The following is a 27,307-nucleotide window of genomic DNA, read 5'->3' on the forward strand; positions in this document are numbered from 1 at the left end:
AGGTGATAACAATAGGTGTTTTTCAATGTCGTTGTCACTCGTTTAATATATTGATACGCTACTTACATATTAAAATTTGAATATGTTGGCAATAAATTTTATGTAATAAGTAATTCAATCAAATTCGTTTGCGGAATGTCAAATATTTTTTTGAAGACAGTACCTAATGTAAAGGTTTAAATTACGGTATTTCTTGGAAAATAATAGTATTTTTTTTTAGTATCGTTTTTGTAGATTATACTTAGCGATAAAGATTTTAGCTGTTAATTTTAATCATAAGATAATAATGTAATGGATATCAGTCGGATTAATATCAAAATATATATAGACAGGTCTCAAAATAACTAGGTTCTGAACAATTGTCATCAAACTGACTACACTATCGATGAAAGTAGGTGTAAACTACTTGTGGTTAATATAAGGTTTGTCATAGATAATCAGCCTTTTTTAATTTTGTGTTCTGGAAATTTCTTTTTATTACTTGGTCACAATATTTTTACAGTCCCTTAAAATCAATGTTTTTATTTATTCTTTTAGCAAAGGGTTATTTTATTTCTACCTAAATTTATGAACTGTCGATGTCGATTTCACTTTATTTAAATATAATAATTTAAAAATTCGCCTAAAATTTATTAATTTTGTTTTCTGCATGTTTTGCACGAGAAAACAAACTTATGTAATAAGGTAAATAATTTTAACACGGTGTATTATTTTAGACAATTTTCTTCATACACGTAAAACATCTAAGCCTAAATTCTTGCTGGCCCTATTCACGTGCTAATGAGAACAATAAACTTACTCTTCTGCATGTCATCCATAGCGTAATCCGTTTTCATTGTAAACTATATACACTTTCCAGATACACCCCACACAGTTCCGTCCAACCACTGTGAAAGTAATATGTAATTGATAAATTCCGAAGGCGCGTCTGCGTTATTTTTTAGCCGAGACTACCTTTCGATGTGGCGTCGTTCACACAAGTGCCAGAACACCGGGGATGGCAGGTACAGCTTACAGCCACCGGAGAGTGCACTTTTTATTCATCAGGTTGTTTCACGAGATACGATCTACGCAAATTAATACGGAATTAAACGCGCGCTGCATAAAACCGGCGCGGTGCGTCGCGAATTTATTGTATTGGGGTTTTATCTTTTTTAATTGATTTGATTTGTTGGCTATCGTCTATCAAATTTGTGATTTTAATTGATTAGATATAAGTTTAATACGTTCAGTTGTATTCGGTAACCGTTTGTTTTGTTTTTATCTTTAAGGAAAACAAACACACAAAACTATAAAATTTGTTAACATGGATATTTTTTTCGTTAAATATAAATTACATCTTACATATTAATAACGTAAGATGTAATTTATATATTAATAGAAATAGCGTGTAAGTGTTATAATATAACCTGAATAGTCCAAGTTAAATATGAGGACAGTTATAATATAAATCAAGATAAAAAAATCTGATATTAATATTATGTATGTAAGTCTAAGATGTTCGTCATTGATGTAAGTACCTTTCATCTATAACGGATGCCTATTTTTGACCAAACAAATACTTTACATAAAATGCCTTATTAATAAACATTTTCAATTAGTATAAATAACCTGATTAGAATTATGTATTTCTCATTATTTTACACAAGGAACTAATGTGATAAAGTAATTAGTTAATATATTAATTAAGTATAAAGTTATTGATAATTATTACACTATAGGAATATCCGATATTTTACTAAGTAGGTATTTCTAACAATTTTGCGCAAATAGGTAATAGAGTAGAATAATTATGATCTTATATAATTCGTCTATGGATACCATAAATTTCACATTTCGATAGCAATTGTTCGATTACACATTTTATTTTATTGGACGATTTCATACTTACCGCAGTTAGCGCAATTTGATTAATATCAAAGCAATAACTCTTCAAAATAAAGACCTCTCTTACTTTCTAATTTTTAAACAAAAACAGACAAAATATTAAACAATCGTGATAAATTTTAAACGATGGAATTTAACTTAAATTTTGTAATACTCATGTGATTGTTTTTTTTATGTTTCGAATGTGTGATACTGGCCACTAACTGATTTTATTTTTTATGGGCAATACATTAATCCTCTTTAGTTACAACGGTCAGCAGTAACGTAATTGATATATTTAATTATAATTATTACATATTTAATATATTATGTATTTTTTAAATAAATTCTAGATTTATGTTACTGGGTAGCAACTATAAGACATCTTGCTCATTGAATTTCTTTTTATTATTTTTGAATTTCGAATTCTTATTTCTTACTCATCGACTGTATAATTAATTTTCATAGAAATAGAACGTTGCGACTTTTTTATTTAGTTTTGGTAATATTAAATAAAATCTTGTACATATTATAAAATTATTATAGTTAGTACAAAAACAGAAACAGTAAACTTATAAATAGTAAAGTCTATTTGCAGCAAATTAACTGCTTGAGCACTACGGAGCGCAGCATAAGTTATTGTTTTTTTGCAACATGCCTGAGCAATTTTATGGCAACTGCTGAATATAAAATGAAAATATTTATAGAACGGTTATCGCCGGTAATAAAAATTCAGTAGATGCAATATCCAACGTAGATAAGCCTATAAGTGGCAGAAGGCGTGTTGTCTTAGCCTCGTGGCGGTGTAAGAAAACATTAAACGTTTACACGCCACACTTTTGAAGATAACATTCGTACTTCAGTGATTCCATATTTAAATATTTGGAAAACGTTATTGCACCATTTATAGCTATGTGATTTTTAATGTAGGAGAGATGTGTGTATTTTATGTCATTAATTTAGATCGTAATCTGGCAATTTAAGCTAAATATTGGCTACGGCATTTTTATTATTTATAGGAATTTACTTTTGAGTTCCCAGAATTAAAAAAATCCTTCTTCATTATTATTTACACGTTTTTTCAAATAATAATCTAATAATAAATACCTACATCTCCAGAAAATTAAATAAAAAGAATATTCTCATAGTATCTGATAAAACACCTTTCACCGTCTATAAGTTTAGGGTGACTAATATGAATGGAAAATTTATAAATTAATAATACAAATGTAATGTTCAGATACTTCCGCGTGTTTTACCATGTAATTGCTGACTAATATTATACGCACATTTTTTTATTGAGTTATTCAGTTCTTTATGTAAAACATTGTATTGGATCATTTAATAATCCAATTTAATTTTATAAACCACCACCTTAATTCATATATGTAACGTTTTGACTTCCTAATTGTTTTACCGTGTTGAAAGGAACAATTGTACAAAAGAAACTGTAATAACTTAAAAGGATTAGTCCCGCTTCGCAGTCTGTGGTCATGATGACTTATATTGGTCGAGCAAACTTTAAATGTATAATATACTGAAAGGAAATTTAAGTTGTATTCAGTTGGTATTGTATAAACATAAAACAAAATTACACTTAATGCTAATTTAAGATAAATAACATAGATAACTTTTAAAAATCATTGTATAAATAATAATCATTCATTATACATTCAAAAACAGTTTGCTCAAAATACATTCTGTATCTGTTGATATCCTTAAACTGAATATGGAAAGAACGCAGACAAAGTGCATCTTTACCTTATTGTAATAAGACTTAAAACATCATTACATATTTATAAAACTTTATTACATAATAAACAGTTTATAGTCAAACTATCAGTTTGTCATGACTTAAGTTCCTGTGTTGTCGACGCAACACTGCAATCATTGTAGCGGATTGCTTCACAAGAAGTCTGCAATATTGCATAGCTCGAAACAAAACGCAATTAACACTAGCACTGTCACAATAAAGTGTTCGGTTATAAATTCAACATATTTGGATTTTAAAATATAAATTTCGGTTTGAGAATTTCTTAATTAATTCCTATATTAAAAAGAGAAAAGGGATTAAGATTTTTTTTTGTGAAATATGGCACTCAGAAATAATCTTCATTCTGGCAGAATGGTTTCTACCTTAGGCTTGGTATTGACTATAAAAAAAGTATTACGAAATAAACTAAATGTTTGTCTATGATAAACCACACTGCCTAATAGATTTATTATCAGATTCCTATAAAATTATTTTAACAAGATGTACCGATACTAAAAAGTCTTGTAATATATGGCCCGCATTACATACAATTTATGATTTTTTAACGGAACGACGTAAACTTGACACACATGTAGGTTTTACCGGCGAGTGCGTTAATGATTATGGTAGCAAATTGGGGTACTTTATCAAAACGTTTTATGGATTCACTGATAACGAACGGTTACAAGCGAGTGCCATGTATTTTTAGTACAAGGCTCTTCGGAAGTTTTAGGACTTGGTTTATATTTGAATAATTAAGACTTTCTATTTATCATTTGAATATAAGGTATTGTACATTTCGAATAAATTGTTATTTACCTTCCTTATACCTTTTTATTTCCTCACTTTTTAATTCGAATTCATTTTCATATTAAGTACATAAAAACATTACCGCGTCTTTGTTCTTTGACAAATGATCGATGTAGGATAAAGGCCCTTAAACATGGCGGTACACAATAAATTTACATACACCGTCTTGTGAGAAATGAAAAATTGTCAAACAATAGAAACTTCCTAGAATCTTTGAAATTCATCGTCAAGTAAAAGTATGGTTTTCCTTGTTCCCTGAGAAAAACAAGTGAGATAATGAGAGTAAATTATCGTATACTTACTGCAATGCTTGGCGTATTATTTTAAAATGGACAAAAGTGTATTGCGGCGTGATGATTTCTTATGTTTACGCGAATGTTAGACATTAAAATTAAACTTTTCGGGTCACTGACCCCTCCCTCCCGTGACCACGAAGGCTGTAAGGACTTCGAAACGTCAGGAGCAAATAATATTAAATCCGCGATAAAATCTGCAAAATTGTGTAATTTTAATGTATTGAGGTAATCATGATTTTATCAAGTAATCCTTTTCAGTCCCATAAGACACTTGAGGAACTAAAGGAAACGAATAAATTCGTAAGTTGATGATTATTATCTGTAATATTCTAGTCATACACCATCAGATATATTCCATAAGGAAGGCGATGTGAGGACGTCTTGAGTACATACAGGAAAGTAGGAAATTATAAATCGTTGATGCTCGTTGATAAGTTTCTAACAACATTTATAGCGTATTTACACATGATACGAGTTAATAATGTGGCACTTAATATGATTTATTGTATCAAAATTAATGACTACTAAGATGAAAGCGGCGGTAGGAGCTGAGACGAATGAGGAGCGGCTAAAGCGAAGATTTTGGATTCGATTAAAAAGAACTTATCTATGATGTATTAGCTATTATCAGTCGCAGTAACAGAGAAAACAGCTACGTTAAAGCTCAGCGCTCTACTTAAAGGTTTTGAAGATATTTTGTCTAAGATACACACTTACGGCTATATATCCCCAAAGCAGCGGCGCAGCTGGTGCAACCGCCCTGAGTTTTCTATCCCATGATGTGATTGGGGCGAGCTTAATATAGCCTTGCCTTACAGAATATAATATGATTTACGCGTATTAGGGTTGAATAGCGGTTTAAGAAAGGCCTATCTCTTCACGTAAACGATGACCCGTGCCAAATATTGAGGTAAATATGTTCTTATTGCTTATTTATAGGGAATTTGAAAAGTATACCAGAAAAAAATTATAAAAAAATAATATAAATACTAATATTGCAAAATTAATTATTTTAAATAATTTTTTTACGTGGGTATAGAAAGAACTCTCCTTCAAACTCGTTTATGTTTAATAATGAAGGAAGCTATAATTTTCTATGTCTAGCTAACCTAACGCGTACCTATCGCTTGAAAATTATAGTCTCGTCGCGACATTGCGCGGACGCAGTGGCCTTGACTTTGAATTAAAGGGTAATTATAAATTATTCCGAAGGTTATACAAATAAATATACACAAAAATAGTAATATACTTAGTACAGTTTTCTTGTTACGAATATCAAAATCTCCAAGAACAAAGATAGTAGGTATTTAAGATAATGAAACGCTTTAAAAACATTACCTTCGGGTTTAATATGCCAGAAGAGTTTTTTCCAATACTAGACACGCTGGCCGATCACGTATCATTTGTATATTATAGTGTGGTCGCGACATTGCGCAGGCGCAGCGGCCCTGACTTTGGCTTAAGGGATAATGACAAATTGCCGTCATATTTATCTTGAGTTTAAATGATACATTGTTTTGCTGATGGTATTTCTTATTATGGTAATTTAAAAGCCGTAATTTACAAAATGAGTGGGAACAAGAAAATAAATTGAACACATGGATATTTTATACAATCACATTGATTATCCAGACTTTGACGGTAAGGAATCTGATTAATATTGTTTAATTTCTATAACTCAGATCATCTATTACATACCTAAAATATCCGTGGTCTGAACCCCCATTTCTGTAAATTTAAATAGTACCACTTTGTGACTCTACAAATATATCATAACCACACGAAATATGTACACAAAGAAACAACCACTTAGAGAAGTGAACCGTGAATATGTTAAATAAATAATGTAGCGGTAATTACCTGTCTGTAATCTCATTATGTAGCATTATTTGTAACAAGATCTTGAAAATACGATGAAACGCACATTTGTAACTAGGAAATAAAGACGCGACCTACGACCAAGCAATTTTAAAGACGTCATTTCTATGCTTATGAAACTAATCAGATTTTTCCGTTGTCTGATGTAAATATGCATGTAATTGTTGTTTTTATGTCACGCAAGGATGAATACCGATTTGTTTCTGGTAACGTTTTTGAGTAACATTTTGTCATTGAATAGTATGCATTATGCATGGCATAAATGTTATTACTAATTGTCGATAGTAACGTAGAATTAAAGAAAATTAACCGTGAACGGTAACATATAATTGCCCACTGCTGAGCACGGGCCTCCTCTACTACTGAGAGGGATTAGGCCTTAGTCCACCACGCTGGCCTAGTGCGGATTAGTAGACTTCACACACCCTCGAAATTCCTATAGAGAACTTCTCAGGTATGCAGGTTTCCTCACGATGTTTTCCTTCACCGTTAAAGCAAGCGATAATTCACAAAGAATACACACCTGGTACCCTTTACACCCTCAATATTCCTATATAGAACTTCACTGTATGCAGTTTTAAGTCATGCGATCGATAATTGTCTACAACAGCCGGTGATCGTGAATGTAATACGGCGATCCGATATTCTACATTATTCCCATATCTCTATGATATATCTGAATGTTTTTTCATTTTCCCATTATATTCAAACGTTAGGGTCCGTTTTAAAGGTTAGAAAAGATGATTCACCAGATCAGATTAGGATGACCGTATTGGCTAAACAACACGGAAATGTCAAATTATGATAACCGCGATATAAAACTGACGAATCTGGCGGCCATTTACATAGATTTGGATCTGACTGTACATTTGGTACCGAAAAATCGAATTATATTTTGTTTGCTTTGTTCAGACAATTCTATACAAATTATTGGTCGATAGCAAAGATTTATCAAAGCGTGTGTGGGCAAATATTACAAGAAAATTCGAACACCATTAAAATAAATATAAAATAAATTGTAAAACATGTTTTTTTCTAGAATTCATGACCGCATTCTAATTTTGCCAATTACTGAGACTTACTATAACTAGTCGAGTAAACAGAAACTCGGAAAATTATCGCCGACCGTGACAATGACAGTGGCGATACGCTAAATTGTTAAATTGATGACACAACAGAGGCGCCGAATTGGTATTGCTGAATGTATGAAGCGTTCACGATACAGCAATATATTTTGAAAATTAGATTTTATAAAAACTAATTAGAGTTTATATTATTAAATTATTATTATTTATAAATTGTAGCTTTTAATACAGGTATGTCTTGATCTAGAAATACGGTTTAAGTACCAAAGATACTAACAAAAACAAACTTGTGTAGGCACAATAAAATTCATCATTAAATACTACAAAATATAATATAATTTTAAAGATACGCAATATCGACATAATCTAATAGTATAATAAAAGTGCTATAAAACAACTTAATAGAATACAATGCGACGACAATATTTTATGTAAACAATATACTACGTGGATTGTTTCAATTTTACCGAATAAAATATGGCTGATAATATAATCTGAGTTCTCGAAAGCCTATCATTTACTTCGCAATTTTAGATTTCGGCTGGATATTAACTGGTAAATCTGTTATTACATATTATGTACTCGAAAAATATTGGCACTATAGTTATTGGTAGTGGAACGGACTGCCGACACGAATATCTACAGGTTCAAAACCAGAAGGCGCGCATATGACTTTTCTAAAGTTATGTGTATACTCTTTGTAAATTATCGCTTTAACGGTGAAGGAAAACATCGTGAGGAAACCTTAATAAGTACCTGAGAAGTTCTTTATAAGCATTTTGAGGGTGTGTGAAGTCTGCTAATCCACACTAGGCCAGCCTCATGGACTAAGGCCTAAATCCTCTCGATAGTAGAGGTGGTCCGTGTTCAACAATGGGACGGTATATAATACAGGTCTGATATTATTATTATATTCCAATTCTCAGACATTAAAATTTACGTCTCTATATAAAAATAAAAAAGTAAAACATAGCTCAGTGTATACCGTGTCCTCCACCAAACAAATCCACAAATAACTTTTAACTTCTAAGAAAATAATAAATCGACCGCGAGCGACCGTGACAATGAACGGCGCACGCTTCTTTACCTTGGCTAAAATATAAAGCTTGACACACACTACAATAAACCGCACGTTTTTATAGCATTTAATGATTTTCTTGATGGACATTTTACAATTAAACGTCTCGTTAACCGAGTTATGATCTATTATTGGTTAGGATATTATCCTGCAAAAACACAAGTTTGCCGTGTTGTGTAGGTATCACATGGCCTTAAATTTAACCTATACCGAGTAAAAACTGTCGCCCAATGAAAGACTCATTTATTTTTTGCTTATACGAGTGCGGTTTTTTATTAGATGCGTTTGCTTGTTCTGAATAAAATGGTAATAAAAACATTATTGGCCATTTATTCTGTCCGCAGAATGGATTGGCGGTTTTTAATGTTTTGTATCATAAAATTGCAAATAATATAGCTCTATAAATGTTTGACGTAATGCTTTAGGTGGTATCTTATTTTTATTGGAAGAGGAACATGACTTCTAAACCACTGTAAAAATGATTAACCTAGGATCTGTTTTTTTTTTGACACCGTAAAGTAAGTGGATCTTATCTTCAACGCAGGATAGTCGAATAAATTCCACCAATAAGACTTATACAGCGACAGAATTATTTTCTGCCTAGTATGACGCATCGAAGATTGCTGTTGTTTCAAAATAATAGCTACTATTATACAATTTGTCCGTCCGTATTTCCATATCTTTATTACAGTTATCTTGATCGTAGGAGCGACCAGAATATTCTGCGAACACCACTTCTGGTACTGTATGACGCAGTTGACCGACTGGTTGAAAAATGAAAACGACGTGGTCGGTCAAGGATTTTGTTTCATGTTAGATGTTAGGGCGACTGACTTGTGACGTTCTATTCATGTACCGTGCATTCGATGCATGATTATATTATTACTAGCTTTTGCCTGCGGGTCCGCGCGTGAAAAAGTTTTCGGGATAAATATTTACGGCAGTTGAAAATAGCCTAAAGCAAACAGGGGTAATGTATTTTCTTATTAATGATAAAAAAAGATCACTTTAGTAGTTCCTGAGATGAGCGGGTTCATACAAACACAAATTCTTCAGCTTTAAGTATATATTGATCGAGCAGTATGTATTTAAGTCAGCTATAAAGACTACACTGAGATATGCTATATTTTGAAATCCAATTTTTAGGTATGTATGATTTTTAACGTTTTGTTCAATAAAATTGGCAACGAGCGACGGTTTTGGGTTGTGATCAAAAAGTGCTGTCAGCTAGTGCAAGTGTTATAGGATGCACGCCAAATACAAAAAAAGTACAAGTACGTATTATTTTGTGGTTCAATAGTAACATTCATTTTTTTTTTGTTTTTCGGAAGACTAAACTATTATAATGCTCGCTTTACAACACACATGATGTATGTTAGAAGTCAGTCGCAACTTCTGATACTATCTAGAATTCAGAGAAGAACGCATTTACGTCAATCTACCTGATGTAATTCAATGGGGGCTCAAACTGTGAAAAATCCCCACACGTCGACATAAAAGCGCATTAATGCGTTTCCGAATGACGCTATTGTATTAATTAATCTTATTTCCATTATCTGACTAAGACATTTGGAATTTTATGTCTTTGGTTTTAAATCTGTACTCACTAGTAATATAAGGAAGATAAGTTTGTGTGTTGGTTTTAGATTTGTATGGGCTAACTTCTGGAACTACTAAACCGATTTTGTAGACTACTTTGTTTGTCATCCCGAGAAACCTTTTTCACGCAAGCTAAGGGTCAGGCAAAAACTAATAAGTATTATTATAATTTAATATTTTGTCACTAATATTTCAAACTTAGTTTATTATATTTTTTTTTCATGCAACACCTAATTGATTGCGCAACTGGGTTGTGTGCACAAGTATAATAAATTAATTTCTGGGTAAAACAATCATACGATTTTATAACCCTATCCATTATCCCTATACAAATACCTCCGCACTAGGCGACATCAAAAACAAAATATGTACATATGTAAATCGATGTAAAGTGTTGTATATAATTAGGTAGCACCAAACAAATGTAATCCGAAGCTTCACGGTAGGTGGTGGCGATTTGGCGTATCGAACTCGGCATTGGGCAACCTTGAGATTTCCGCATAGTGCAAGTTATAGGACGGAGCGGCACGCGGCATTTTTTTTTATTAAACGATTTAAAGTTAATTACTTTAAAATTTTAGGGTACATATTTCTCATATAGCACTTAAGATACTAACTTCCTGACTCCGGGCTGCGACTGAGTAATTTTTAAAGATGGAAAATCTCACAATTCTTATTAGCCCAGTCCGGGATTCAAACCTACGACTTCAGAGCGGTAGTAGCACTAGCACCGCGTACAATTACATCTACGCCACCGAAGCGCGAATCGAATAAACAGCATTATAAAGAATTTTTAATTACAAAGTACTGTATAGCACTCCCCTGCGTTCCTCAACCTGAGACATAAGATTTTAGTCTCGTATTGCCTTATTTTGTAGCACATTAGTGTTATGAACGATCGTATCCTAAAGAGTTCCAATGTCTCTAGTAGTTTTTTTTTATTTCAACGCATTTAATATGAAACGCAAGCGCAATGTTTATCATTTCTGAAATTGACGGTCAAAGGTAGCGTGGCGAGAAAAAAATTGGATTCTACATGAGGATATTAAAGGCATATAATTTTTTCCAACATATGTTAGTCGATAGTGGTAGACATAATATGACCTAAACCTCAGTAGTTCGGCATTATAATATAATACAGGGCTAAGATTATTGTTACATGAGTCCGATAAACTAATTGTTTACTGTTAACAGATGTTAAAATTGGCCGCCGTGGTCGAAATTCAATTAGGAAGGAATCAATCAATTATTTCTATTAAAATTTTCGCTATTCTAACTCAACACTCTCGCCTCCGTTATGGTTTATCAAAAGAAGTATTCATTGTTGTTTGTTAGTATATCCAGTTAATATTATTTAAAGGTAACGCTCTCGCATCCTCTCACACTTTGAACCACAATAATATACGTCGCATTCGTCCGTCCGTACATTGCGGACGACAAAAGCTAGACACGCGTGCAGAATTAAAATTACATACAATTTCCTACACGTTTGTTCTAGAGGAAGGTTCTCGCACATAATGGACACATTAGATTGTTATTACGGCACGCGTCTGTGTACGGTAATGAGGAACATATTTATTGAGCTATTAGTGCTTTATCGAATTAAATATGGGGCTTTATGTGGATTTTTGTCTCTTCGTCATTAGTATTTTGGCGATGTTGTTTATGTTTATTATTGTAGTAGTTAATTTTATCCAACTAGTTCTTTATTAAGTATGGGTTCCCAAATGAATTCTTGCCACGTCACCCTACTGCCTAAAATAGAAATGCCGACGCTCTTCGCTTTCCTATTATTATAAATATGAAGTTTTTTTGTTTCGGTTTCACGCCTTAATTATTCAACCGATCATGACAACTATATATCTACGTTATCACGGGTACAGAACCTTTTATTCAGAAAAATGGAGGTACTGTTTCCGAGGTATAGAAAATGACAATATCGCGCTCAACCTGCGGACACGCACTCCCCTTTACAAGTTGGCATGCCTTCCTAAGGGAGCGTTACGACAGAAAAGCAATGTAGTACATACTAATTGAATTGTTCAGTATTAATTTTGTATGTACACCGACTGGCTGAACAATTCTAAGTCATTGATTAAACCAAACTAAACGATATACTCTTTTCCTAAGATCGTAACAGTGATATACAATTTTCAATCTTAAAATAATATAAATAAAAAATATCGTCATATGCATGGGACAATTCTTAACAGTTTGAATGAAAAGAATAAAGCGCGAGATGATCGTGGGAGCAAAACCATGGAACATAAGATGTGTATCGCAATTAATCATAATATTTAAAATGCACGCCAAAACATCGACGATGTTATAACAATTCAGTTTCCAGATCAAGTGGTTCAGATATTGATTGAAAACAGATGCGTATTTTGTATTTTTGGATTTTGCATATCCTACGTTATTTTTAGTTACCGTGAATTTTATGTTAATTAATTAAATTTTAGACCATTTTGCTACTTATTTTCATATGTTGCAATTATGTAGGTGGTACTATGTGCGCGTTGGTTTTGAATGTAACTGTCGTAGTTAATCGCTGGCTCTGCGTTATAATTCTATATTATATTTGATGTGCAAATTTGTATCACATGATTGTAAGTCTTGTTTAGTGAAATTTTTCTATAATTCCGAAGATAAATAAAGTAGAAACAATGTATTATTGTCTTTTCTAGTTTTTACTAATTAACAAAGTAATAGGGAGCCAAGGTAATGTTAATAAAAATAATTAAATTAAACTAAACAGTTCGGCTATACAGGAACAACTTCCAATTATAGTAAATTATAAATACCTATATATAATATGAATACAACTTGTGTGGGCGATCAAAAGAATTTCTCTCCTAAAATTCGATATCTCGAAATCTAATCTCGAAGCTTAAAGCTTCTAAGTGATAATTTGCACAAAATACAAATTGAAATTACTACCGATGACCCCTTCATGGCCATTTAATTATTATGTATTTCAAAGAAACACGTGAAAAACTAAAACAATGACTTATTACCTGACGTTTCCTGCATTACCGGCATTGTTTTGTTACTTGTAATTGCCCGTGACTTTAGATTCTGAATGCTGCGAAATCATGTACTGTTTATGAGCGGTCGTATCGCTTATCATCGGCCGAACAGCAAGCTCGCTTCGTAATTCAAAGGAAACATACAAAATTAAATCCATCAACACTGATTTTATTGGCACCTTTTTACGACTTTCAATGCCTTAAAAGATAATTTCAAATAATAATTTTGATATCAACTTGATAGGGTAAAGGACCTTAATAAAATTGTTTTGAACTGTTTAATGTTTTTGCCTTTTCATTAGAAGGCGTTGCTAACTACTTAGAATAATTCAGAATGTCAGTTTCAATTGGCTTGAGCTTGTCGTAATCTATGACGCGTGTAATTCATCATTCAACTTCAAAGGCTCTTCGATTAAATCCGTTGGTAAATGATGATAAAAAACTTTTGCTCCTCCTATATTGCTAATGCAAAAGCAGACGCTTATCTTTTATATTATTATATCATATTCTATTGCACTGCTCCTGATGGTTTTGGTTATTTAAAATACCTCTGAAGATTCTATAAATCATTCTGCGTATTATGCAAGTAATAAAACTTGTATGTATAGAAGACGATATCATGCTTTTTTATCTAAATACTGTGGTGCGCTTTTTTTAATATATTCGTATGAGTTTGGATAGGTGTACAAAGTAATTTATTATTAACGAGCTAAATATTAATAAAAAATAAAAACAATTTAAACAAAATCGCGCAAAAACAATATAATATTTAATTAAAAATGATGCAGGTCGATTTTCCTGTTATAAGTATGGGTAAGGCACATATTGATATATTTAAAATCTGAGCACGTTTGTATCAAAATGAGATCACAATCTAATTTCTGGTAAATATAACTGTAACCCAATTTCATGTTTTAACAAGAAACATTTGGAGGAAAAAATGAGACTGCTTTCACTAAGGAAAACTACTAGTCTTTTGCGAACGGAAAGATCGTTATGAACTTATAGAATTAGTATGAAATAATTCTAATCTATTTCTGCCAGTTTTGTAACTTTCTCAGAAATTTAAATAAATAAATGCCCAAATCGGTTAATGAAATTATAAGTTTGTACGGACTAAGGAATAGAGTTCAATTTCAAAAGTATACTCGATGACAAAAATTGGCACGGTGCGTGGACTTCTCACAAATGTCATTCAACTTATTAATTATGAAAACATACACATGGTTTCTACGAAAAGTTTTGGTCGACATCGACTCACCAGGTACAGCGAAACCTGACAAAAATAAAATCAAGTTTTGCACCCAAACAACACGGAAAAACCCTATACAAAACTAATAAAACACAATAAAAAAATTTGGTTTAAAAACGTCAATTCTATATGTGAGCGCAAACGTTTTAAATAAATTAATCTTATCTTATATTTAAATAAAATTGAAATTAAACACGTATGACTCATTCCATGAACGTCATACAAATTACAATCGTTTTATTTTCAACATTGCCGAATTTGAATTAATGATACGTATTATTAGCATAAACTATAAATATAACTTTCCTTTCCGGTTATGAGAAATACGCATATTTTACGTTTACTACCTGTTTTCGGTGTTTTAATAGAGCGGTAGTTTTTAGGACACAAACTACGTCAAAACAATTATCGTTGACTAATTTAGACTAAAACGTTGAAGTACCTTCGAAGTTATTCAACGGTTTCTTTCGAAATATAGCAGTCGAAAATCGTTTTTATATTCCTAGACCTACAACACTAATGGCAAGTAATGTAACCATTCATCCAAATATTATATCAGTTATTTTTCTAACGCATCAGAGATCATGGTGGCATAAAAATAAATTTAGTCTTTATTATGCACCTTTAATAAACTCTCCCCTACCATTAGATGGCAGTATGCAATTTATCCAAAGGCATCTCAATACTAAATTATCATAAAACGTAAGGTCAGAGGTCTAGCCAAAAGCGCAATAAAACTTATCAGACATTTCTATATAAACCCACTTAATATCCACCATTATACGCGTTACTAAATTGCATATACATTCGTGATAAAAAATGCCTTAGAAGATTTGAAATAACTTTTGTGTACACTCCAAAACACCGGCACTTACAGGGCAATGGCCCAGTTTTTGCGAACACTCGTAAATCAAGTTGGATGTGAAGTGTATTCTACATTTTGCCGTGTTAGTTTTTTTACGATAAGTCTGGTATATGATTAAATGTACTGATTGCAGTTAAACCAAATGCTCGTCCGGTTGTGTTCAGCAAAAACAGCAAACAGATATAAATGTACGTGAATTTTTATGGTATAATGTTTATTTATTTAAAATTAGAATTAAATCGTGTACAAGATATGTCGGAATAAAATATACGTAGTAAATATTACACGGATAATGTCTGACAACTGATTGATTAGTTTGACTATTATACAGATTTGTCTATGATTTACTAATTGTTCACAAACCTACCACATGCGTAGAATAACCTAAGACATAATACAATGATTTGTTCAATGAAAACCGCCATCAAATTAATTACAGAAGTCCCCGTTATAGTGTCAATCAATCAACGTCCTTTTTGCCCCGAATTCTAACCAAACAAAACATTGACATCGGCTTGCGGCTAATATTATGCTCAATTTTTTGTTGTGATGATTCCACAGTGCATACAAGCAACAAGAATATTCTGGCACAAAAAACATAAGCTTTATTGAGAGGTAATTCTATTATAAACAAAACAAAAAGATAAGTGTTTGACTAAGGATTATTTTAAGAAACTTTGTAAATAGAGTCATAATACAGTTAAGAAAAAGTGGGTAAAAGTTGTTGTAAAAGGAGAAAATAACATTAAAATTGTTGAAAATTATCATTTTGTTCTTACCGATGCAAAAGGATTATAAAAATGGTTAGGTATTTTATAAACTAGCACACACATTTACGCGATAGCCTATCATTTATAGTTGGTTGACGTTGTTATTGCTTTACAATAATTTGTAACTACATATTTTTTGTTATCGAAATACAATAGGGCTTTGTATGTCGACATATCAAGGCATCCAAAACCCGACCATCAAGTGCAACTAGGTCATTTGAGCTACATCATTGAGCGTGGGATAAGTCATTTGCCATATTACTATATCCTCCTATTTATAATCTGTGATCTAACAGGACCATGTTGATTAGCGGGGATTACTGAACAATTCCGACATCTTGATGACATGTGTTTCTACCAAATTTAATTCGTTTATTCTATTTCTGTGTCCTTTTTAGACGTTTTCACTGATTACATCATGTTAGATCAATTAGTTAAAAACAACTTTAAATATCACAGTAACGTGTTTCTCACAGACACCTGATATTATGCATGGTTTTAAAAGTTATTACTTTTATTGCTTGCAGCAGCTACAATGATTTCAAAAAGTGGCTTTTGTATTTTTTTTTATACATTTCCCTGCACCTAATGGTAAGCTGAGTAGGGTCTGTATAGAATGTCGACTGACGAGAGGTGATTACCCTCGCCAGTCGCCACAATTATGCCGGCCTGTTTGAAATTTCATTATCAGTAGGTAAACTACATAAGGCCACTAGGACAAATACTAGCGGGTACTGGTAACCGAAATCTGGAAAGTTGCGGTTGATAACGTATCATAAAATTGGAATGTTAACACCATTATTATTGAAATCAGAAATTGGACGAATGTTCTGGACACTATACCAAGTCATGTAATAAGTGAAGGACAAAATATCAACATCTCTAATTATAGACTCATTTATATTGCATCCTTTATATACCAATTATAATATTTCTTTTTTTATTACATAATTTGCATGTGAAATTAGGAACATTTAAATCTGACCGATATATGCAACAACATTATATAATTTCATATGAAATTAGAGAACCTTTAACGAGCGATATGCAACAATAAAATTCGAAGCGCTCTTTCCATACGATCATAGGAACTTTCCCTGTCAGTTCTACGGTCAATTAATCAATCAATCGGTTATCGGAGAGCGTATAGATCGTCAAGTTTACTTACCTTATGCACGAAGGGTTGATTCAGGCAATCTCGAGGGTTCCACTTATTAGAAACACGAAGATCTAACCAGGATACTGAATGACATAACTTAAATCAGCTTCTGTTGCATTCGATTTATTTAAAAAAAAACTATAAAGATGATGTTGTGTGAAGATTGTTTATCCTTATTAAAATCATAGCCCTGTAATGTCGTATGAGCCTGAACTAGGGTTTCGTTGCAAACCTAATGCATTTCAGCCATCACCAAACCTTCTGTTTTGTTTATCCTTTACAATATTACATAACTGCATGTAACATGTGGATATAACAATATTTCAAGTGTAGCGAAAGGGAATCACTTTCACACGACAGTCCTTTCACTCATCACGTCGCAAAACGATCCAAAAATCAATTCTTAATATCTACACAGCACAGTTCAATTTGTATTAAAGCTGGTTCGATAAATTAGTTAAAAATAGTAGTGATTGGCGTGTCCGCGTGATCTTTGTAATGTTATTGGACGAGTGCGGCTTAGCAATTACCTTTCTCAATGTTTATCATTTCCTATGGTTTTATTTCTGTCATGGATGTGTGTTATACATATTATAAACTCAAAAATTAACTTTTAATAATTACTGGAATTGTTTTTAATACGATTAATTTATTAATAATGCATGTGTTAGTCAAATTAGATAGGTAATATGTTAAAGGCCTTAAAACTTAAGAGTTTTGTCCGAAATGAATTATAAAATGTGATTTCTGCCAACAACAAATTAACAAAGTTTATCTCAATATTAATTATTAACAGTCGTAAATTTACAATGTCATCGTTTCAATAATAACAAAACAGTCATCTTTAACTTACTGGCTATATAATTACGAAATGATTAAACTAACATCAGCCACTAATGTTTCGAATGCAACCACAGTTAATGTGGGAATATGTTTTGTTTTGTAATCTCATCCATTGTAATCTTCACGTAAAGTCAAGAACAAATCGCTATTCAGATTATCTATAACTATTAGTTTAGACTTCCTGTAGATTTACATTGTCAAGGATATGTGGTATTGTATTTCTATAGTTTCAAGGATATAACTATCATATTTCTGTAGAGTGCGTAGCATATCGTGCGTATTATAATTTTAATCACTTAGAACACTTTCAATAATATCAATAATGGCGGAATTTCAACTCCAACTGATGTTCGTTTTGAGATCTAAAGGAAAACACACAAATATTGTAGACAATAATATTTCCAAAGAACGATAGACACAATTACCCATAATTATGGCCGACAAAAAATAACCTTCCGACGTTTCCAAGATATTTGAAAATCCCACGAACGAACACCTTTTTTACCCAGACATGCACAACATAAAATCGTAAATCCAAAACAAACAACAATTTACAACGCTTTTTACGGTCTTTTGAGACCAGAACTCCGATGAAAATGCAATTCCCTTATGTAATGCAAACAAGATTCATAAATAATGGTTTTTCGAAGATATCCCAAAGCGATAAATGATTTTTTACACAGAATTCTGTGTATTCAGATGACTGACAACACAAACAAAATCAAACCTTTTTGTAGCAATCATATGATCGGGGAATATTTTTATGAAACTTAAAAATTTATGGACGGGTGTGTAAATAGGTATTTAGAAAAATATTCCTTAAATACTCTTGTTGATGACCCGATTAATTCGATTTGAAATGAAATAATATTCCAATAAATTTTCTACCAAGTTTAAATTCTTCGTAGGCATTATAACTTTTAGTAATAATTATTAATGACAAACTCGAACTTTAATCCAGTTAATGGGAAAAACGTTTCATTAATAGAAATATTCGTAATAATTTGAGTGAAGATGAAAATGAACCCAGTGCAAATGTTCGTGAAGTCCCCAACCCATGCGGACAAGTACAGTGCAAACGCACATGTCAGTTTCCAATGCAACATTGCTGTTAGCATAAGACTAACAGCAGTCCAGAAGGAAAGACATGCCAGAGTTTAGACGCCACGACAGAAGCAACCATGCCATGCGTGGTCCTTACCAGGCTTTTGGACTGGCGCGGGGGCGGGAGCCTCGGCATCTTGCGCGGGGCCAGCGTTTCCGCTCTCTACATCTGGAACACAGTCAGTGATGAGGAAAGGGTTCCTGCTTGCTAGGTATGGGTTCATAATAATATGATATATTAGTTTTCCCTGAGACTCGCCGAGCTTCACTGCTCGGCGCCATAAAATGCGTGCTGCTGCTGATCCTGGCTTACAGGAGTTGTAGTGGTGGGTGTGCGGGCGGGAAAGTCTCTATAGGGATGGGTTCATAGAATAGTCATGCTAAGAGATTTGATGACTAAATGATATATTCTAGCATATCTATAAAATGTATGTTATATATCTAGTAGTAGTGAATATCTCATGATATAAGGTGACATTAACTCTTAAAGCTTGAAAGATTATGCTGTTCAAATTAAGCTGCTTCTCTCACTTGAAGCTTAAATATATACGTATACTTAATCATGTTTAGGAATGTAATGATAATACTATAATATCTCGAAATAGCACAATTAAACCCAGCACTTTATCACACTTATATTTTGGTGACTTTCTTGCATTTAACAAGATTAATAATTTGATCACAAACGTACTGTTATTAAAGTTCAATTTGAATAAAATTAGAAAGTTTGTGTATAATTCCATGATATACGTAAACATGTTCAACTTTATAGTCAAATAAATTGGACGTACCAATAAAACAAGATTGTTTACATCTGTATCTACGTATTTGAGGAGTATTCAACACACAACAATATTTTATAAAAATGCATATCGAAACAATCAAAAATAGCGCTTATCCAAACTTAAAACAGTTTAAAAATAGTTGGCGCCAGAACAATATACTGCAATTAATTAATCCGCTAGACTGGCTGCCCGCGTTCAAATATAAATATTTTAAATTAGAAATAATGGACAATGACGTCATATTCGGTGCGGTAAGTATGTGTATTTTTCCCCAGTATAAAAATTGCATATTAAAGTGAAGATTTCTGTATATATTGTAAGTCATCGATTTTGAACTTAATTGTATTTATCATTAGATTCAAAGTAAACATTTTGGCCTGCTATTCAAAATGTAGGGGTATGCGTCCTAAAATCTGCTTGAACCACTGATAAGATACCTACATAGTATTTAGACAGTCTAGAAGCGATGTAGAAGTGCTGTATGTACTATGCAACGAATGTGCTCTCAAATTTCAGTATCTTAAATATACTTTCTATAAGATTTTATTTTACGGATTGTACGTCATTGTATGTTATTGTTTGACGTGGTGGAAACGTGAGGTTTCAGTCATGTCAGTACAAACGCTGCACTGTTGGCAAAAGTAAATAGTGATGCAATTTACAAACTTAAAGTTTTGAAGGTCCCTTGAAGGAGCGAACTCGGTATCAAAGAGTTTTTACTTTTTTATAGATCTATAGTAATGAAAATGGAGGAAGAAGTGTGATCTTTTACCATGCAGCTTATTAAATTACGTTTGTTTTGTCATTATTTATAATTAATTAAAGTATAGGATAGTGTAGTATCCGTTATTTAAGTATTAACTACACAGTTACATGCTAGTTAGTTTATAAGAGAGCCTATTTTCTCGAACAAACTCTCTGTACAGTTTGGCGAATTTTTGCGTATGATTACAATTCTGTTAATAAATAAATTTGACCAAAATTATTTTTTCTTTCACGGAGTAAAAACGCGTTATCGCTACCACCACTGTTGCACATTTATGTTGGTTTCGCCAGTCTTCGACGCAATGTCGCCACTCGGGAATATAGCACGATCCGAGCGAGCATTGGACTGAGTCTCTAACCCTATGTACACGCTACACCGGCATATCAATCAAAACCCGCGGTGGCCTTCTTCGTAATAAATATAGTTTAAATTATGTAAATTATGATACAGTACTATAATTACTTACATAATGTGTTACAGTTACTGATATAATTATTTCAAACTAGATTATTTTTTGCAAATCTAAGTAGGTATGCGTGTAGTGTTATTGAATTTACCTCGTTAAATTCATAAAGTGAACCGTCAAACAATACTGGACTAAATATGTAATGTGTTAGGGTTCGTTTTTGGTTTATGTGGATTGCATTGAAATGATGTATGTATAATGGTCTAGTCGAATAAATTAAGGGTTTGTGATGTAAAATTAATTCAATCTCAAAAGCTATCGTTATAATACATTCTATATTGACGTAAGTAGGTGCGTACATCGATCAATCATTATTTTAGAAGATAAATGTACGACGCTCGACTAAAGAAAAAAATATTGTGAAATACCCCAAAACAATGTTATCGTTGTTTAGATTCCATTGTACGAAACTATAATTAATGCAATGATATAATGAAACTGAAAAAGGCACACTTTTTACTTATCTACGTAAAACGCAATTATTAATAGTAAAAAACTGAATAATGATGAAGGTAAGTAATTACAGCTATTTTGTGGGAATCCCTTGTTTATTAAGACATCAACACGATGGATCATTACGTTTAAAATATTTCGCGTGAAATCTTTACTCGTTTTTTTATTTATGTCTTTCTAAGAGTAGGAACAGTTAAAGATGATCAATTGAGAATTGTGGTTGAATGTCGCACAGACGCTGTCAACTTGTCGAGAAACACCGCTATTATGAAATTTTAAATAGGCCGAAATAATTGTGTCGACGGGCGATGCATTATCTGGACCCCATTTAGCTTATCATCAGGTGCAGTGGGGTCACTTTGCGCTTCAATTATAATAATAATATCAGCCCTGTATTATATACTTGCCCACTGCTGAGCACGGGCCTCCTCTACTACTGAGAGGGATTAGGCCTTTGTCCACCATGCTGGCCTAGTGCGGATTGGTAGACTTCACACACCTTCGAAATTCCTAAAGAGAACTTCTCGGATGTGCAGGTTTCCTCACGATGTTTTCCTTCACCGTTAAAGCGAACGATAAATTCACAAAGAATACACACATGATTTTTTAGAAAAGTCAGAGGTGTGTGCCCATGGGATTTGAACCTGCGGACATTCGTCTCGGCAGTCCGTTCCATACCCAACTAGGCTATCGCCGCTTGCGCGCTTCAAGTATAAAAAAAAAGAAAAATATGATTGGAGCTTGCACGAGCTTGGGATCGTGTTCTACATTTAATTAAAATGGAATCTAAAAGAACGGCTGCCAGACTTCAAAACACTGTGAGCTCATTCTGCGTATACCGGACAGTCAAAAGCTAAAAAAAATATATATTATAATCAAAAATGTAGGTAGATATTAAGAAGGAAGTAAATTTGACTTTTCGGAACACCAGCAACTCAGTCCTCCGTGACCACGCAGGCTACAGTCTTTGAAACGTCAGGAAAAACTATAATATAAAAAACCGCGATAAAATCCGTTTTTTTTTATTTCAATGACGTTTTAGTTAGTCTAAATCCTGTAATTCCATTATAATAGATTGTTTATGAAAGGACGATTGTTTTTTACCGTCCGTAAATCAACGGTTAATACAAAACAGTTTAAATCGAGTTATCTGAGTGTTGCAATAACAAACAGTAATTACGTTTGGCACGATATCTACGTTTTTATAAATAGATTTAATGGGTTTTGGCGACTATTAATATGAAACTAGACCTGGTTGAACGTACCGACTTTGTTGACACTGAAGCAAAAAATACCATTGTCATCTCAATTTACGATACGCGCTAAGAATGCAACGATTAGATAATGTAGCAAGTTTCAAAGTTTAAGGCCACGGAAAACTGATAAATTTGCCTCGAAAGTAAATACATGAACACAAAAGTATATCTACTTTAATTCATATTGTTATGCATAACACTATTCTATATCTATACTTAATATAAAGAGATGAAGAGTTCGTTTGTTTGTTTGACCGCGATAGTCTCGTTTTGAATTCTTTTTCACTAATAGGAAATTACATTACTCCTGAGTTCTATAACTTTTTTTATCTCGGGAAAATATAAAACGGAACTTTTATTCCGAAAAAACTTATTCACGCAGGCGAAGTTGCGAGCAAAAGCTAGTATGGCAACAACAATATGGAAAGAATAATAAAGTTAGGTTAATGCCCTTCGATATTTTTGTTTTCGATAAATTGTTAATTAATAAATTCTTACTCAAACTAGCATTTAAGGAAATTCAAGTAATGTAATATAATGAATACCATAAGTGTGTCGTCGCAATATAATTTTATTAATATTGCGACGACACAACAATTAGATACCCGAACTATACATTATATAGAATAACAGTATATAATATATTATATAGTTCCTCATGTATTTAATAGTAACAATAAATTGATAAGCGTTCGAATTGGGTATCCTGTAATCACAGTATATGTGTTGAATAAAGAATAAATAAATAAATAAATAAATACAATAAATACGTTACATTTAGAAAATAAAAATAGTTTATGTTAACTTGCTATTTCTCCCATCTCATAGCTAATTTTTCAATTTACAATAAACATATCTACTTAAAATCTTCTTTTATTTCCTTTCCTAAAACTATATTGCATAAACTAATGTACTAGTAATGCACTCTGTACGCAATTTCATGTTATTATTGCCCATTTGTGTTAATTAATACACTGTTTTGCCCATAATGGACAAGCATAGCCGATAATATGAGCACAAAATTGAAACCGAGTAGATAGAGGTCCTGCAGTTTATTGTTCACTCGTTAACATATCAGGAGTTTGGGCTGAAACTTATAGTATAGTAATATAAATTTCTAGACACGATATACAATCATCTAATCTACACTAATATATAAAGCTGAAGAGTTTGTTTGTTTGAACGCGATAATCTCAGAAACTACTAAACCGATTTTGATTGTTTTTAATAGAAAGGTACATCATCCTGAGTGCTCTAGGTACTTTTTATTGCGAGAAAATGCTTATACTGGAAAACGTCGCGCGGGTGACTGCACCAAAAGTTAATATTAAAATATACAATGCAGAGCGTATTTAAACTATGCTTCATCTTAGGTATTTTTAATTTTCTTCTAGTATATTTTATTTATTAAACAGAATTCATTGTCACATTGGCTTACAATTTAAATCTAGTATTCATCAATCGTAAAACTATTTGTACAATTGATATAGTTTTTCGATATAACGAGCTTGTTGGTTGAGTTCAATAACATTGGCAGCATCACTAATTCTAGTATTATTAAAGTAATCAATAAAGTGTATGATTTATAGTACTATGAAACCATGGCGCTCTGGAATCGTAACTTTGAATCATATCAAATTCTTGTGGATGTATTGCTTCTTAGTATAGAAATTATATAAACTGTAGCTTTATTGTATAGCTGGACCAGAACTTGGGATTTTTATACTATGTATATCAATTTAATACATTTCTACTTTAAGTTGTGCGCAACAGGTGTTACAATTGAGTAATCGCGTGTTTATTCCTTTTATCGATATAAATGGCTCCGTACTTCTAACTTTTTTATTTTTCAGTTCATTGTGCAACTGTTATTTAAATATAAAATTTTTATTATATCAGACGGTCTCATTCCGTCTAGGGGCCGAAGCCGTATAGGTAAATACGGGATTTTCAACTCTTTTAGTCGTACAACTACCAAAGCTGTCGTACGATTAGAATGCCTGTCATTGCAAAAAGACGGATATGCCCTCGTAATGGGGATGGGGAATGGGGCCCCCTGATATAGTACGTCGTTCGTAACTTAAATAGGTCAATGAATTTACCTGGATATACACCATAACTAAGACATCTTCGTGACCCGTATAAAAAAAGGTTGAATACAACTGATATATCTATCTAGCTGATATATTTGTCTTACATACAATATATTTTCTGTTAGTTATCAGACCTATGTATTAACTATTACTGTTTAATTGTATTTTATATGATACTCTGTGCCTACAAAAGTTATTCGAGGTTGTCTGTAACTAACAATAATGCTTTGTACTATTAAAAGGTTATTTTTGTTTTTCATGTGATATTAATATTTGGACACAGTCCATCACTCGTGACTGATCTATTGAAAATCAGAAAACCGTGAAGGCGTTTCGAATAACTAGTGTTCCGTGTATTTTCAACGTTTATTAGTACAAAAAATGGATGTCAACACGCAGAAAAATAGAAACTCAAGTTTACATATTCAAAAATAATACGTTATTAAGATCAGTCAGAAATTTTAGATTTAGCACCTAGCCTGATATATTTGGACCAGTTTATCAAAGATTGGTATGTCATGTTTATTTATTTAGACGTCTGTGGTATAGAGGATTTCTGAAATGTATTATGACTTTATTCCTAAGTATTTCTTTAGCGTATATACTCGCCTATAATTGTGTATATTTGAAACGAATATCGTACGATTAAGTTTTTGCACACACAGTCACGTGTTTTATCCGACAGTTCCCGACCTAGGAATCGAACCCGAGACATCAGCGTTGCAGTCATACTGCAATACAACTACGCCCCGAGGCTCTCAAGAATAAATTTTCCTACTCAACATTTTATCTTTATTCTCGTCTATTTTCCAACTGATTTGTGTAGGTAATCCAAACCTATCGCTTCATTGATAAGTATCGGAATTCCTAACAGTAAAACAGGTGTATTATAAAAAACATAGTGTTCTACGTGAAAATATGACATGCATGTTGAGTATGATAATGTACATATCAGCAATATCTATGTATTGACATGGTATTAAATGTTGCCTAATTTATCACTCCGATAACAATTAGGAACATGCAGCGACTATGTGAAGATATTTAAAATGAATAATACCTAAAATGTAAAACTGAATAATACTGTTTAGACTGATTACAATTGTGCATATTATATGTAATTTGTTACAAAAAAAATAGATTTTTTGATTCGTGTGGTTTGTTTAGTATTATTTCTAACATTTGTATTTTAAATGTTTCAAATCGCACATAATATGTAATATGAAAATAACAATGACATAAAAATAAAGTAGGAAGTAAAACTTTAACAAATACACGAAATATATTTCATAAATAATCGCTTACAATCCAATATACAGAATACGAATATGTTAAAAAACTACATTCTTATGTTTCCACACACGTTTTTATGTAGACAAATTTAAAGTACATAGTGACACATATCTAAATTATCAAATTTTATAATTACGATAAAATTTAATTTATTTTATATGTGTGCTTTGTGCATTTCATAAAATTATGATATAGTGATTGATTATAAAGATTAATTAGGGCATTAAAGGAATTCGATCATATATATTTTATATATTATTTGTTTAAATTTCAATAATTATAATTTACGCTCATGGTATATACTTTTCTTGTAGATTCGTAAATGTTTTCCATAGCAACAATTACTGTTCCAATTAAATGAAGCGCCCTATAATATAAATAATAATTTAAATAATTTAATAATCAAAATACAGGGACCGTACCCAATACCGGACCTGATACAGATAATTTTTTAATTGTCGCGATAACCTAACATATATCAATGTAATCTCGTTAATCTGTTAAGATAATGTTGTTAAAGATCCACAGCGTGAGCAAACTGTTTGATTTCACTAACAAATATTGGACTTTTCTTACGTCAGACAAATATTGTTCAAGGATTTTGAGAAAATGTATGTAATACATTTCCTTAAGTTTTCTTTTAATTATCGTTATTTTACTCCAGTTTAGGGTCGGTGCAACATTTTATCACAAATATAACAAAAAAGTATTAATTATTTTTTACGATCTGTTTCTAGCTTGTCAATCCATTTTGCGGAAATAGCATTTCTTGAAAAACCAATTATAATCAAATTAAATTTTACGGTTG

General features: G+C 32.1%; 1 protein-coding gene across 6 annotated transcripts in view; it reads right to left on the reverse strand.

Annotated features, from left to right (window-relative positions):
- Positions 1–27,307, reverse strand: part of LOC115452228 (aquaporin AQPAe.a) — a 70,157-nt gene that overhangs the window by 36,159 nt on the left and 6,691 nt on the right. For 2 of the 6 annotated variants that reach the window (XM_037444879.1, XM_037444880.1), the window contains exon 2: positions 19,485–19,556. The exons of 2 other annotated variants lie outside the window; for them this stretch is intronic. In XM_037444879.1, the coding sequence (XP_037300776.1) occupies positions 19,485–19,556 (72 nt within the window). Of the gene's footprint in view, positions 1–799; positions 996–6,423; positions 6,467–19,484; positions 19,557–27,307 lie in introns of those variants that run through there. 2 more of the 6 variants (XM_037444882.1, XM_037444881.1) reach the window with 2 other exon arrangements.

This window comes from Manduca sexta, chromosome 28 (assembly GCF_014839805.1).
Source record: "Manduca sexta isolate Smith_Timp_Sample1 chromosome 28, JHU_Msex_v1.0, whole genome shotgun sequence".
In the NCBI taxonomy this organism is placed as follows: Eukaryota; Metazoa; Arthropoda; class Insecta; order Lepidoptera; family Sphingidae; genus Manduca; species Manduca sexta.